Source organism: Pyrgilauda ruficollis, unplaced genomic scaffold, assembly GCF_017590135.1.
Source record: "Pyrgilauda ruficollis isolate IOZ18807 unplaced genomic scaffold, ASM1759013v1 scaffold9, whole genome shotgun sequence".
Lineage (NCBI taxonomy): Eukaryota > Metazoa > Chordata > Aves > Passeriformes > Passeridae > Pyrgilauda > Pyrgilauda ruficollis.
Genome location: NW_024531043.1, coordinates 11,941,129 through 11,956,825, shown reverse-complemented (window position 1 = coordinate 11,956,825; position 15,697 = coordinate 11,941,129). Strand labels below are relative to the sequence as shown.

The 15,697-nt window shown below is 50.9% G+C and overlaps 1 protein-coding gene across 12 annotated transcripts in view; it reads left to right on the top strand.

The window, feature by feature from the left end:
- Positions 1 to 15,697, top strand: part of NCOR2 (nuclear receptor corepressor 2) — a 228,437-nt gene that overhangs the window by 90,759 nt on the left and 121,981 nt on the right. For all 12 annotated transcript variants that reach the window (XM_041489089.1, XM_041489088.1, XM_041489080.1 and 9 more), the window contains exon 4: positions 2,640 to 2,820. In XM_041489089.1, the coding sequence (XP_041345023.1) occupies positions 2,640 to 2,820 (181 nt within the window). The remainder of the gene's footprint in view (positions 1 to 2,639; positions 2,821 to 15,697) is intronic.

Here is a 15,697-nt window from a genome sequence, read left to right as displayed (position 1 = left end):
TCCCTTCAGCAAAGTAGGATTCTCTGGAATAAACCAGATGGGTGGGAACTCTTTGGAAAATGCAGCAAACCCCAAACTCGATGGAACAGGAGGGCTTTTCAGGCAGAGTCATTTTTTTGCACTGACAGCAGCATCTTTGCTGTATAAAAGTCTGTTGTAAAGAGCTTGCTGCAGGTGTGGATGTGAGGAGTGAAAGGTGTGAAGGCTTCAAGCAAAAGCATTTGTGTTTGCAGCCAGGACAGGCTGAGCGGGTTGTGTTGGGCAAAGTAATCTCGGGAGCGGCTGGAAATTCCAGTGGATAAAGTTAATAGCTGTTCCAGTGGATGTGGAAATGGAAATAAAATAGCACCTTATAACTTTGCAGCTGCTTTCCCTGGCGTGGCCCCTGCCTTGCTGTGAGTAACTGCCTTTGTAAAGCTCTGTGGCGCTCTTATCTTCAGAATCCTTGGTTTTTTTCTGAGTGCAGCAGTTGTGTCGAGTTCCTGACAACTGCAGAGGTCTTGGAGCCATCCTTTGTCAATTAGCAGCTTCTTGGTAATATGGCCTTAAAAAGGGGGAAGAAGGGAAAAATAAATACATCTGATTTTTAATTGCCTCAGTAGAGCAGGGCCTTGGGTGTTGGAATACTTTAGCACCTGCCCAGCTCAACAGTTGCTTATTGTTCATGGGTTTTACAGCAGAGCCTGAAATGCTGGCATGCAGCTGTGGGCAGGCAGGGATTGCATGAAGGGCTGGGTCCAGGCAGCAGGAAACCTGAGAGGTGCCAGGAGAGGTTTCTGGGCTTGCTGGGAAAAGCTGAGGCTCCTTCAGCGTGGAAGTGTTTGCAGGTGAAGCGAGCTGTGCTTCAGTGCCAGATTTCAGGGCTGTTCAGCTCTGGAGGGTTTGCTGTGTGAGCTGTACGTTCTGTCTGGGATGTTGGAGCACCAAAGGCAGTGCTGGAGCCTCCTCATTCCCCTGTCCCCTTTTTGCTGGGGAGGAGGAAGAGGATGAGCCAGATTCTGGTTTTGTGTGTCAGCAGCAAAGCTGCTGCCCGATCCCGATGCCAAACCCACAGCAGCAGAGCTTGGCATGCATGTGCTTTGTGCCTGCTGTTGATGTTTAATTAAAAAATAACCCTCCCAGTTTTATCTTGATTCCCTGGGGCTGGGTTAAGCTGGCCATGCTGCTGCAGGGGAGGGCACAGGGCAGTGCTCAGGCGGCTCTGAGAGCGTGGATTTCTACAAAATCCTCTCCCTGGGTGTGAGCCAGAGCCATTACAGCTGCTGGCTTCAGGGCACTCTGGATCCTTCCCTTTGTGCCATCTTCCCTGAGATTTTTCATGTCAGCAGTTGCAGTATTTGGGGGGGGTCAAGCAAGGCATAAGAGCCCCTGTCTCCTAGGCTTGCTCTTCCTCCCTCCCTTTCAAGCAGCTTAAAGACTGTTAAGTTTGTTGGAGTTTGTTAACTGGGGAAGACACTTAACCACCAGCTCAGGAGAATTGCAGAAATCTTGTTTAAGGGGAAAAGAAAAAAAAACAAACCATGTTTTTTCACAAGCTTTGAATCTCTTGTGCTTAATTTTATTTTTTTTTAGGGGACACTTCTGCCTGAAGTGTTAAAAACACACCCTTGGAGCTGCTGCAGCAAAGCTGATCCTAGGGCATAGTAAAAGGTTTAATGTGTTTTTGTAGGATCCCTTTACAATCCCCACAAGAGAATCCTGCTGAGGAAGACAGAAGTACAAAAAAAATTCAACAATTTGTTTAAAAAAAACCAACACCAAGCCCACTCTCCAGGTATTACCAACTGCATCATATTTAACAGGTAAAAGGTGTTTGTTTGAGCTCGATGTGACTCGTTGGTGCAGTTATCTCTGGATAATGTGCCTGTACAGCCTGCCAGCTCTGTGTCAGAGACGTGCAACTACATGTGGCTGCTTTCTTTCCTCCCCCATCCTGGAAAAATAAATCCCTGCTGTCTAGCCATGGAGGACTAGGCATTTTTTCTCCAACATATAATCTTTGGTATTCCTATAGAAGACACTAAATATAAACACTGAGGCAGGTACCTTTGACTAAACAAGCCAAATGTGGCAGAAGGGGGCTCTGCCTGGTCTTGGAGGCAGAGGAGGATTTATGGGATAGATTTGAGGATTTGCCAAGCTTTGCCTTTTTGTGACCAGCCCAACCCATGTGTCATGACAGGGAGGGCTCAGACCTGCAGCCTCACTCGCTTTGTCCCGGTGTAGGGACAGCCACCCACTGCATGGTGGCACAGGAGGTGACAGCAGGGCTCTCCAGGTGACACAGCAGCGGTGCTGGGGAGGGGGACAGCAGGGTGGCCCCTTGTCCTTGGAGGGTGCTGGCTGTCCTGCTCCAGCACGTGGACAGCAGCCGAGCTCTGGGGCTGTGCCTGTGGGTCTGCAGGGACCTGAGATCTTGGAGTGCAGGGCCACCTGGCTCCCCACGTGGATCCTTCTGGAAAACTGAGCCCTGTCCTCCTCGAGTGGTTTTGGACCTGAGATCTTGGAGTGCAGGGCCACCTGGCTCCCCACGTGGATCCTTCTGGAAAACAGCCCTGTTCTTGAGTGGTTTGCAGTCGTGGAGCAGGGGAGAGCAGAGGTAGTTTCTTTTCTAAAGGCTCCTTTATTTTTGTCCCCAGATCTCAGGAGCTGCACCTGAGAACCGAGGGCCATTCCTATCTCTCTGACCTGACCAAGCCGTCGGACTTGGAGTTCATTGAAAGCAAGAGGCCACGCCTGGACCTGCTGCAGGACCCCCTGATGAGGCACTCGCCTCTCCTCAACCAGAGCCAGCAGGGTGGCACCGAGGACCTCTCAAAGGTAAGGGGCTGCTGGGGGCTGAGCCACAGCTGGGTGTGGGAAATCTGCATTTTGGGCTTGCGTGGAGCTGCCTTTGAGGCTCTGAGCTGCTGCTGAGTTCAGTGCAGGTTGTGGTTCCCAATGCATTGGGCAGTGCTGGGAGGTACTGGATGGTTTTCCCTGAGCTCTTTGGGGGAATGGAAGCATATCAGCTTTCCCCATAACTGTTACAGTGCTGGGCTCTTTTTACTGGGCTATTAGATGCACCAGAACAACGTGGAAGCTCCTGTAGGCTGAATTAAGGATGGTCATGTCTGGCTTTTCTGGATACGCTGCCTTGATTTGATTTTTACTTGACGCTTCTCATTTATCACATCTCTTTATTTAATATTGGTGTTTGAAGGGCTGGAATCGGTTTCTGGTGGTTCTTTAATATAATCTTCCCCAGGAAAGCCTCTCTTGTCCCAGTCTCATTTAACAAAGCAAATCGTTTACTTACAATTGTCCCCTCTGTGCATGGAATAAATGTTGCAAAGAGAAATCCCTTGCTTGTGTGCCTGTTTGGATTTACTTTCATCTTCTCTTGGGGTAAATTGTATTTGATTTTACCTCCAGTTTGGACATGCTCCTGGTTGGCAGGAAAGTCTTGCTGGATAAATGTGCTGGAGGCTCTGATGCTTGGTGCAGCTCTGCAGGCTGGGCTTGGGAACTGCCCAAGCCCTCAGTGAACTGAAAGGGAAGTCACATTCATAGCCAGGAAGATGGGGATGGTTTGTTGTGTCCCTGTGGGAGCTGATTGAAATAACACAGACAAGAAAGCTCTTCCTTGGGAATGCTGGGATATTCAGACATTTTTTATCCATATAATACTGCTGGGCTTTACTTGAGATCCCTCTGACCTCTTTAGTGAGAAGGGTATTTAACTTTGGAGTAGTTCAGATGCCAAGGGAGGCCTGAAGGCTCTGAAGCATTCTCAGGGGATGTTGTTTGGGTGGCTGATGCACTGTTGTCCACAAAACAAAAAATATCCCTCTCCAAAGATATGAGGATACCAGGATGACTTTTCTGTCTTCGCATTATTCCTTCCCACCAGCAGTTTTGTTCTGCCTCTCACCAGAAAACCATGGATTGTCTCAACTATTTGTTCTAATAGGCAGAGCTGCTCTTGAGGAGTTAGTTCATCAGTTCAGGGGCTGCATTTGCTTGTCAGTCTGTAACACGTTTCCAAGAAGTACATGCATTTTATGGGACTTAAAACATTGGTTAATGAAAGAGAGAGAGAGCTGAGATGCAATTCAGCAAGACAAGATTATGCTTGTAGTGGAGCCATTTGTAATTTTAGAGTCTGGAAGGAAGAAGAAAATGTGGTGTCCTTGACTGGTGAGAGCCTGAGTGGAGCTGGGATTAGGTGCTCTAAACTAGCAGGAGCTGCTTCCAGAGTGGTTTGATGGAGCTCACTGTGAGACTGGATGATCTCAGTGCTGTTCAAGTGGCTGGGAGCAGAAGGCAGGTCTGGAACACAGGATATATCAGCCTTTGCAGCTTGGGAAATTGGGTTGATAGCAGTCTTTTGGTGTTAGTCCTGAGCAGTTGTCCTCAGAGTAGTCTGTAAACTGCTGGTGGTGGACATTAAGGTGGTGGAAAAGCTCCTGAAGCCAGTGTGTGCATTGCTCTGAGCCTCAGCATGCTGGAGGAGCTGCTCTGGGTCCAGGGGAAATGCAAAGAGCTGAGGCTGCTTTTTGGGCACAGCTCTAGGCACTGGCAGATCTGGGCTGGGGACACAGGTAGAACCTCTTCCTGCACCCACAGTAAGCCAGCCACAGCTGAATTCAGCCCTGGGCTCTGAAATCACCCTCCAGGACAGATGATCAAGACCTTCCTGAGAGTCTCTGTGCTGAGGGAGCAGTGGCACACACATGGTGGCAGGACATGCGTCCCAGTGACCAGAGCTGGAGAGAAATATTTGCTGTTCTGTCTGTGCTGCTGACTCAGTGTCTGATGAAGTCACTCAATACTTTATCTAGGGCAGCTCTGGCAGCTGGGTGAGCTCTTCGGGTGAGAAGCACCACGTGAGGCCAGTATTGCTAAACACACTGCTGGTTGTTTAGACAGAGTATCCCAGGAGTTGTTCCCTTACCCGTTACCCCATTCCTCATTGCTGCAGTCACTGCCTGGGGAGGAGCTCGATTTACTCACTGGGGTAATAGTGCTAGGACTGCTCTTCATGGTGATTTTGCAGATTGAGCTCATTTTTGCACAGTAAGAGCTCCACAAAGCCCTCAATAAAAAGAGTAAGGGTTTGGTTACACGCTCTGGGCGCCAGCCTGGCTGTCCCAGGGGATGTGGATGTAATGGAAGTTGCTCTTGGGCAGTGGATACGTCTTGGTCTCTCCTGGTTTCAGAGCAGCCCTTGAGCCGAGATGCAGAATCAGGTCTGTGATGGGATATAAGTTTAGCGCATCCCTGATAACCACTGATAACTGGATTTACCAACCTTCAGCCCAGGGGAGAGAAGTCAGCACCATACCTGCACATTTCCAAGGCCTTTGTTTGGAGCCATAATCCATGCTCTGAACACAGACAGGACAATTGATGGGGCAACTGCTGCTAACAGGCTTCAGAATTTTTCCTCCCCTGAAGAGAAAGGGATTTCTCATGTCCTTTGTTCCTCATCTACCTCTCCCAAACAGGAGGAGAGCCGGGCCCCTTAAGCCCTGTTCAGTATCACTGCAGCCTCACTCCAGGCAAGGCTGTAAGGAGAAGCTCTTGGATCAGTGCATTTTCCCTGCAGAAAACAGACACACTTTTGGGCAGCGTGCCTTTCAAAAGCAGCAGCTTTCAGCTAAATCTCACTTGGATAAGTAAAAGATACTACCTTTCCTTATGAACCTCACACTGCTCATATCCCCAAACACTGGTGTTTCTTTGCAAGCCAGAGGCAGAAGGTTGTTTTCTTGCCTGCTTTGCCCCACTTCAACATCTTTTTCCCTGCTGTTGTGTGTTATCTTGCTTCAGTGCCGTGGTCCTGGGTTCCTGCTGCTGGATGGCTCTGGGAAGAAATGAAACCCTGTGCCCTCTGTGCCAGCTGGGGATGATGCTTTTCCCCAGGAAGGTTCTCCCTTTGTCTGGCTGACAGTAACCAGAACAGCTAAAGCAGGGCTGTTTTTTCAGTCACTGCAAGCCTGGATGTGGGATTCACTGGAAAAGCTGCTATGATGTGGCCTTGCCAGGTGTGTTTTTGGCAGAGAGGCAGGAGCTGGTTCCCAGGACCCTCAGTGGCTTCTGCTTTCTTTCCAGTAAAGTCGTGGACCTCCCTCAGGTAACAGCAGCCAGGAGTGAAGCAGACAGCCCCAGAGCAGGCCAGGGTGATGTGCACAATCCCTGTCCCTGCACACACATGCAGAACTGTGCTGCCAGTGATCCTGCTTCACAGGGATGGTGAGCATGGCACATCTGGTCAGTCAGTGCCTACTCTCCCCTCTCCAGAGCTGGAGCTTCATCCTGCCTCTCCCCTGCCATCTCTTCTTATTCTTGTTGTGCTTTCACTGTTCTTCTTCCCATTTTTAAGGCTGCTCTCCCACCACATACGTGGTTTGCTGCTCCTTCCTATAGGATGTGAGTCAGTTGTGATCTGCATTCAGGCCCCTTGCAAGGGCTGGCTGGCTGCACTTATGAGTGGCCTATTGCTCCAACAGGAATTCACTGACAGGGAGCCATGTAATCCCACGGGAATGGGGCTGGGTGGAGGTTTAGGAAACCTGAACCTTGCTGCCATCTGCCCTGGCAGGCTGCTGGTCACTGGGTAAGTCTCTTCCCCTTTCTCTGTCTCAGATTTCCCCATCTGTACAGGGACAATGCCACTTCCCTCTTTTGTAAAATAATTAACAACTGTGGATGGAAAAAGGCAATTAAGAAGCCATGTGTTGTTAAGAATTGGACTCTACCTTACATTGTGCAAAGGTTTTCATTTCTTCCCTTTCTGCATGAGCATTTTTGTTTTGTTACGGACTGAAAAATGGAATAAGAAAAGTATGTGTGTGGGGGGGTAGTCTTGGAAAAGACAGCACTAAGGTCAGGAAATAGGTATGGCAAAACAGAAATTAGGGCAGAGGGTATTCTGCTTTCATGCATATCAATGCAGCTTTAAAAGCAATTAATTGAAAAAGGAGGAATTAACACATTTGAAATGCCTTTTTAATGATGCATTGAAGCCAGCAGCGTACATGCCAAATTTCACACTGGCTGCCCGTTCCAGAGCCCAATTTACAATGAACTCCTGGAAGACAGGCTGTGGGATGGAAAAGGCTCTTGGCCAGCCTGCTAGCTCCTGCCCTGGCCACAGGCTGGCAGGGCACCAAGGAGAGCAGAAAGGCCTTTCGGGAGCTCGGCTTCCTCCTCCTTCGCTGGCCCGTGCCTTGGCACTGCTGGTCCCTGGTAGCTGCTCCATCCCTTGACAAATGCACCAGGGGAGAGGAGCAGGAGGCTCAGGTGCCTGGCAGCAGGGTTTGCCCTGGTGTGGGCTGGAGGAGCAGTGCCACAGCTCCCAGCACAGATAGCTGGGCTGGCTGGTAAATCACCACTTGCGTTTCTGCTCCGTGGCTTTGTTATGGGAACATTGATCTGTTGCTGGGATTAACCTCTCAGAGTTTCCAGCGGGCTGGTCTCGCAGTTATTAATGAAACTGGCTGGAACTTGTGTTGACCTTGGCAGAGGCCCCAGTTGGCTTGGAGGTAACTGGCAAAAGCATAATCTCTAATTGAGTAATCCAGGGCTGGGGGAAGGGAGCGGAGGGGGCGGACACGCAGCGCCGCTTTGAAGCGGGAGAGCCGTGGTGCTGCGACGGGATGCGTGGGAGCGAGCAGGGCTCAGCACGGCGCTCACCGGGGGAATTAGCAGGCACAGCCAGGCAGCAGCTCGGTTCCGGCACCCCAGGCTCCCTCCTGTAGGAAACAGCCCGGAATTCCAGCGCCTCCCCGTGATTTATTGCTGTGGAACAATAGCGCAGAGGGGCTGGAGAGTGGAACAAGCTGTGAGCGTCGGCCGTCCCTGGGTGTGTGTCCTCCCATAGCCTCTGAGTGTGCAGCGGGGATCACTCGGGGCTCTCCCTTCCCCACGGGAGGTTGTTTTTCACTTGAGCAAAAGAGCTCTGGGCTTGTTTCTTGGGCTTTTGCGGAATGTCTGCAAGCGGGGACTGAGAGACAGCGCGGCTCTGGTTTCTCTGCTGGGAGAGGGGGAGATGATTCCTTGGCCAGCTGTGGCTGTGCCCACATCTGGCTGCCAACCAGCCCTGCAGGATGCCCAGGCAGAGGGATCCTGTGGAGCTGGGGTAGCACCAATGTCCAGGGGACACATCAATGCTGCCAGCACCGTGTTATCCATCCCAGCTCCATCCAGCTCCATCCCAGTTATCCAGAACCCAAGTGAGATGCAGAGACCTGTGGCAGTGCTTGGCTTGACCAGCCCTGTGGGAAATGAAATTCCTCAAACACTCTGCCATGAGAAGAACTCCTTGTCCTGAGGACTGTGGGGTTCTCCACATGCTGTGTGGCCTCCCCGCCGCTTCTTGGAGGAGTGGACTTCTGTAGAAGCAGCTCTAACCTCAGATCTGAGCAGTGAAATGAAACAATTTCAGCGGGTACAAACACACCTACGTCTTTCCTGCTTTTGTCCTCCTTCCCCTGCAGAGCACAGCAGTTCTTGTTAACTCTCCTTGCAGCTGGGCTCTCCCTCTGAAGCTGGGCCAGTGGGACTGGGCACTCCTCAGGACTGAGTGGCGTGGGGTTGTTGAGTCCAGCAGCTCGAGTGGAGCTGGGCTTGTGCAGTCAGCAGGATCCTCCTGTGACGTGTTTGACACCCACCCATCTGCCATGTGCTCGCTCACACTGTCGACTTGTGCCTGATAGAAATCTGGTTGCAAAAAAAACCTATTTGGTGGGGTGGGGAATTTACGTTAGGGGAGCAATGATTCAAAGCTATTTCTGGGAAGATGAGGGACGTGTTGGCATTCTCTGTCATTCCAAACATATTTAAAAGCTGAAATATTTGCGTTGTTCACGTTGCCACAGCACAAACACTTCTGGCTGGATTTCCCCTCCCTGCTCTGAAGATAATTTCCAAATCATGGGAGGATGGGATGAGTGTCAGTGTGTCAATCCCTGCTCAGCTGCCTGTGAACACACACTTCTGTGGTGTGCAAGCAGAGTGGCTCTCCTGGCATGCCTGGCAGTCCATTCCATTGCCCGCTGTGCCAGGATGGCTGCAGGGGGTGGTCAGCAGCCCGTGCCATGCACCAGTGTGGAAGCCAAGGGAACAGCCTGAGGAGTGTTGTATCTGGAATCTCCATCCCATGCATGGATTTGTGCTGGTTTCATTTGAAAAACAGATGCTTTTGGGCGTTGCATAGTCCTTGTGAGAGGTTTGGCTCCTCCATCTGGACCTGGGCTGAGGGGCGAAGGAAAGGAGCACCATGATTGCAAGACAACTGGTTTTATTCCATTTCTCAGCTGAAGCTCCTGTGGCCAAAGAACTGAACTGTGGTCTGAGAGACTCGGGTATGGCAGGAAAAACCCTCATGGGCTGCAGAAACATTCCAGAGGCAGGATGTAAAAACCTTTGACCCTTCCCTGAGCTGCCTGCAGCCTGGCTCTCCCCTTCCCTGTCTGCTCCAGCCTGCAATGCTCCTGGAGCCACAGAGAGCAGGGCCAAGGCTCAGTGCAGCTGGAAAACCAACAGGAGAACTGCTGGTGCCTCAAGCAGAGGTTGTTTCACACTTCTTCAGCTCGTTTGTGGTGATTGACATCCCAAACAACCTTTTAAATTGCCTTTCAAGCCACAGTGGTGGCGAAGGACGGTGTGATAAGGCTGGCTGCTTCTGGGAACCTGCTTCATCATTTGCATAATTGGACTTTTCTGTTCCACTCAGTCAATATTACAAGGCTCGCGCAGTGCGACATCTCACCTGATCTGCTGGAGGGAAAGAAAGTCCCCTGACTTTGAGTGCCTCACCCCTGTAATTGGAAGAAATATTTCTGGCTCTGTGCTTGCAGTAGGCAGTGTGCTGAGCTGGGTGTGCTGTGTGCATTCATGGAGACTTTTCTTCTCCATCTAGGAAGTGTTTGTACATGTTGTATGTATCCGTTTTATCTGATAGCAAGAACTCTAATGTGCCCTGTTTTGTCCTGGAAGTGCAGGAGAGAGGAGAGCTAGCTTGCTGCTTTGTCAGTCCTCAGGTGGGATTTAGGAAATAGTGCTGGTATGGCAGGAACTGACGCTGGTCTCCAGGGCATGAGGATGGTGTGGGGTGAGGATGGCTGTGCCAACCACCATTTTCGCCTGTGCTCAGCTGGTTGTGCTCATTTGTGTTAAAAATTCCTCTCCTGGAATAAAAGTCAAGGGAAGAGTTTGGTCCTGGTAACAAGAACATCCTAGCTGGTTTTTTCCTCCCTTGTAGTCTCTTCTGATCTGTTTTCTTCTTTTCCCTCATGTTCTGGGAGGGGGTGTGGGAGCTGCTGGGCAGGGAGCGTTGCTCCAGCTCCCATCAGATCCAGGCACACCCTGGGATGGGTTGTGTGGGATCTGTCCAGTTAGTGCAGGTGACCAAGCAGCAGGAGCTTGTTACCCATTTGCAAGCACGTACATCTCACAGCTGAACTGCTCCTCCCTCCTTGTTCAGCATCCTGCATGCCCTTCCTACCCAAGGGTCTTCCTGGGAACAGCTTGGGTGACTTCTCTGTGGACGTACAGCACCGAGCACATTTTTGGCACTGTACTTCTCCCTGGCTGGGAAGTGCAGCCCATCAGCAGTCCTGACTCACACAACGAAAGCCAGTGAGTTGTGACACCCATCAGATTGATTCTGGGTGCTGTGTCTTGAGGAGGAGGGTATTTCATGCTAATACCTTCCTTCCCAGCGTGGGGTGGAAGCTGTGGAGGAGATGCAACAGCAATCAGTGGTGTTTGCCTGCTGCTGCTGGAGGGGATGGAGTGGGGGAGTGATTTCAGAGATGGATTTGGCAGAGACGAGGTGCTGCTCTTTGTGCCTGTGGAGATGGAGCTGTAATAACATATTGAACATGGCAACAACCCTTGCTAAAGCGCTGTGACTTCACGTTCGTGCTTCGTGGAGCTTCATCTCCTAACAACACCCTTAGCATCCATAACAAGAGAGGAACTGTCGAGTGCCAGAGGGCCTAGTTAAAATCACTCGCTGAGAACCTCCTTTCTTTTTGGACCTAAACTTGCTTTTTAAACAGAAAAGCTCCTTGGCTGTGTTTTAGGCAGAGCACACTGAGGGTTTTTTGGCTCTGCAGCCCCGTGCTGCATGGGGGGGCCGGGGGGCCATGGACGCTGGTGTGTGTCAGGAATGCTGGCTGCGTGCTCGGAGAGCAGAGAGGGGTTGTTTTAGGACAAGCTGACAGGCCCTTGGCTTGTTCTGCTGCTCTCGAAAAATGTAATTCTAATTCTTGGCACCTTTTTCCAGGAGGATAAGGAGCGAGAGCACAGTGGAGCCTGTTCCCTCTGTCCTTGGAAATGGGCTTTTATCCAGCAGCAGAGCTGGCTCGTGTGCTCTGCCCTACCCCAGGTTTGGTGGAGCAAAAGTAGGAACTAGTTGGGGAGAAGCAGTGTGGGATGAAATGACCTGAACCACCTCCTTGCAATCCTGACCTGTCTAGTTACTCTTTGCTCATCTCAGTGCTCTGACAGAGCATTTTTGGCGGGTGCCAGTGTTCTGCCCAGGTTCTGCTTGCCTTCATCTGGCCTTAATCCTGCACCTGGTACCCTTTCCTGAGAGGAAGCAGCACTGTCCTCTGGCAGTGCCAAGCAGGAGAGGAGGAGATGGGCAGTGCTTGTGGTGTTTCCCAGTCCTCTGCTGCATCCTGAGGGATTCTCCCAGGGCTGCAGAGCCCGTAGCATCCTGCTCCAGCACGTGTCCACAGTGGATTTCTCTGCTGCCACAGCACTGCCTCCCCTCCTCTGCCTACATGGTAATGCTTCCTGGGCTTGGCTTTGAGCAACGTGCTTGGTCAGTGCCCCAACAGGGTCTGATTTCTCTCCTCCTATGCTGTTCCTGAGGAGCAGCAGTGATCCTTTCTGCCTTCTCATCTCCACTTTGGACGCTGTTGTTCCCATGGCTGCTTAAAAAAGAGCCATTGCCTCGTGCAGGTCAAGCTGTCACACGTGGTTACGTGACCAAACCAAGCACAGGCTTTTATTTCGAGCTGGTTTTCTGCTCTGTGTTATTTTATCTCATGCAGCCATCTCAGGTATGATGTAGAACAGATTGCCCCCAGCAGCTAATGTGTTTCTGCCTCGGCAGCAGACAGAGTGGCAGATGTAAACACAGGAACGTTGCAGGCTTTCAAACACTAAAAACTCCTACAGAATAGGCAGGTATGTGTACATAAAGATATACAGTGCATTATATGAAAGGCTTTCAGTATATTTGGAGAGAGATTTGTAAATTTGTGAAATCGTGTGTGTATACTTTCTATAGGTTTTTAGGTAAATGAAAAGCCTACATTTCATATATATATATATATACACAAATACATGTCTATATATTTATATATGCTGCCTCCTATTCTTGTAAGCTGTTTTTTCAAAGGCTTCTTCTAGCCTTGTTCAGTGATTCTGCCTTCAGCTGCCACAAGGAGAAAGACTCCCAGTCTCGAGCAAAGCTAAATATTGATTTGAGTCAATCTGGGTGCACTTGGAGACATCACTAGTGTTCATGAATGCAGCATAATCGCTGATTGGAGTGGGGAAATTTCATCATAAAGGCCCCAAAAGGGAGGTTTATTATTGCTTTCTTCCAAATGCCTGAATTTTATTAGCTTCAGTCATTCTTGGCAGGGCAGTGGAATGGGATTTTATAGTTAGCAAAGGAAAAGTAAACACAGTAATCATTTCACAGCCCTGTGCCTGCCAAACCAAGATGGAAATTCCAGCCTTGGTGGGAAGCTGCTGCTTTGCTAACAGATAATAACAAATTCACTGTGGGCTTATTCTTGCTATGGGAGCTGAGGTGTTCAGGTTTCTCTGTAATTCCCTGGTCTGGGGAAGCAGAGGTGCTTCATGGTTTTCTGCAGGAACAGGCTGGGAAAGGTTTGTGGTTTGAGCAAGTCCCACAGCCATTCCCAGGAAGAAGTGGTGTTTCTGCTCTGGGCCTTTGGGAACTGCTCTGTCCCATGCTCTTGCTGGTATTTGGTTTTTCCATGGCCAGTCTTGCTCTGGTGGCAGGGCTGAGCGATGCCGAAGGTGTGACGCGTTTGAAATGCTCCCAGCACCTTGAGCCCATCTGTGCTCTGAATGGGGGCAGGGTTATTATGGCAAAAAAAAAAAAACTCCACATAAACCCAAAACTCCCACGTAAGGTTTGTGTTGTGTGTTTTCCTGGGCTTGTTGAGGTGCAGGGCTTGGCTGCCAGCTGAGATCTGAAGCAGCAGATCCTGCTGTGTTTCCTGGTGCTGGGAGATGCTGTTTCTGCTTCCTCCCACCATCCTGCCCCATGGGCTGGGGCTGGCTGCCACTGTCCCCACCTGCCACCACGGCATGCCACCTCCTGATGGAAAACCAGGCAGAGCAGCGAAGGAAATGGCTCCTCAAACAAGCAAAATGCTCCTCAAACAAGCATCCAGTGTGGAGGCAGCCCCTTCCACGTGTCTGCACAATTTTTAGAACAATGAGGCATTGAGCACAGCGGGCTCTGAGGGATGGTGCAGCTGACGGGGCTGTGCACCACCCGTGCTCCTGTCAGCACTGGCCGTGCTGGGCTGTGTCCCACATCCCAGAGCTGCTCGTGGGGTCTTTGGGATGCTCACTGGATGTGCTTTATACAGCCTTGAGGGCTGCTGGTGGATTCCTCATGCAGTGGAGAGGCAGCAGAGGTGTTGTCCCTGCTTTGTCCCTCATGGTTTTTACAGCTGAGAGGTATTTGATGTCCTGCTTCATACACCTGAGAGCACAGGCAGACCCTGCAGTAGTGACCCTGAGGACACTGGAGCGAGGTGGTGACATGCAGCTGGCAGGCACAGCTCGCTGGCTTCCGTTAGGAGCAGTTACTTCAGTTTGGGGAGCTGACACAGTTGGAGCGGGAGCTGCTGGGGCTGAACATCATCCAGGACATCATCCTGGGACTCCTCATCCTGTGCTGTGAGTCTTGGGAGAGTTCTTGGGAGCCTTGGCTTGGTACAGTGGCTCTTGCATACAAGAGGAGGTCTGGGTTGTCCCACAACGCAGCTCAGCTGCTGCTCAAACCATTTTAGATCTTGTTTGCATTTCCTTTTTCCATCAGTCAATCTCCTCCTCGGTAGGCAGCTCAGTCTCTGGGATTTGGGGAAAATAATTTTGGGGGATGGTTGTGAGAGAGGGAGGGGGAGTGTGAGCTGCTGCCTTTAAGTGTATCTCACTTGCAGCAGAAGTGGTTAAATAGAGCTGTCTTCAATCATTCCCTTCCCTCCCCTCTAAATTTGATTCCCCTTCAAGCCAAATTCCCAATATTGATGTTGTGTGCCATCCTGATTAACTCCCAGACAAACCCCTGCTTCACAGGGCTGCCCTGTGCGTATCCCGCTGGGATGTGTGTGGCTGAGGAGTCCCTGCTCCTCCTCAGCCTCCTGCCTCCTCCCTGGCAATAGGAGGAAATTTAAATGTTTCTGAAGAGCAACATTTCCATTTCAAAAGCTGTTCGTTCAAGTGCGTCTGGAGTGGGATTTCTCTCCCCCACTCCTCTCTGAATGGGAGCTTTAGAAGTCTCATTTCCTCTGCTTGATAACACCAGGCTGAGAAGGGTTTTTGTCTTTTCATTTCCCCTCAATTTTTTATTTTTAAATCAGTGAGGTTTGGAGAAGCTGCCGTGGTGGATTTTCCCTCCTCCTCCCATCTTTGCCCATGTGCTGGAGGATGCACCTGGCATCACCCAGTGAATGAGCTGGAGCTTCCTGGGCACAGCCCACCTGGGAGCAGCCTGTCAGTCCCTCCTGGGAGCAGAGGAGCAGGGGGTTTGCTGCCCTGTCCATGCTGTGGAGCTCCTGGGAGCAGATTTGCTGCCCTGTCCAAGCTGTGGAGCTCCTGGGAGCAGATTTGCTGCCCTGTCCAAGCTGTGGAGCTCCTGGGAGCAGAGGAGCAGGGGGTTTGCTGCCCCATCCGAGCTGTGGAGCTCCTGGGAGCAGATTTGCTGCCCTGTCTGAGCTCTGGAGCTCTGTGCTGCCCTTCCCAGCCATCCCACAGGGCTTTGGTGTCCCGGCACCCCAGGACAGTGCTGGCTGTGTTGGTGCTGAGCCTGGCTCAGGATCTGGCCCTGTGTTTCCAGCACATGATGCTGCAGTGGCTGCAGTCCTGCTCACTGGTTGCCCACCTGCTTTTTTGGCTTTTCCAGTTGGTGGGAAGTTGTATTTTTTGTCAGGATGCTCAGCAGAGAGCAGATGTAAGCAGATGTAGTGCCCAGCTCCCACTTCTGCAGGACTGATGGGTGTGGATGTCCCAGCAGTGCAGTGGCATTTGTGCTGTTCACTGGACTGTTGCACTGGTATAAAAAGGGATTTTTATTCTGCAGAAGCCTTTTTTACAACACCTGAGCTTGCTTTTCACACAATATCTAGGCCTGGAGGGCTTTCTACCTGCTTGAGGGACAGCTGGGATTTGGCAGGGACTATTCCAGCACCTTCTCTCAGAGGGAACTTGCCTGCTGGGATTAAGATGGACCTTGATGTTTCATCCATGCCTGGTTGACATGCTGGGAAGACTCAGAACTTGCTTTACTGCATGTGGTAATTGAAAGAGGATGAGTGACACTGAAAAAAAATAAAAATGGGAGACTAAAGCTTTGACAGGCATGGACTGAGTGTTCATTCCCCTGAGGTTTATGGGGCTGGGTGACAAGGTGCTTCCTAGGCTGCTG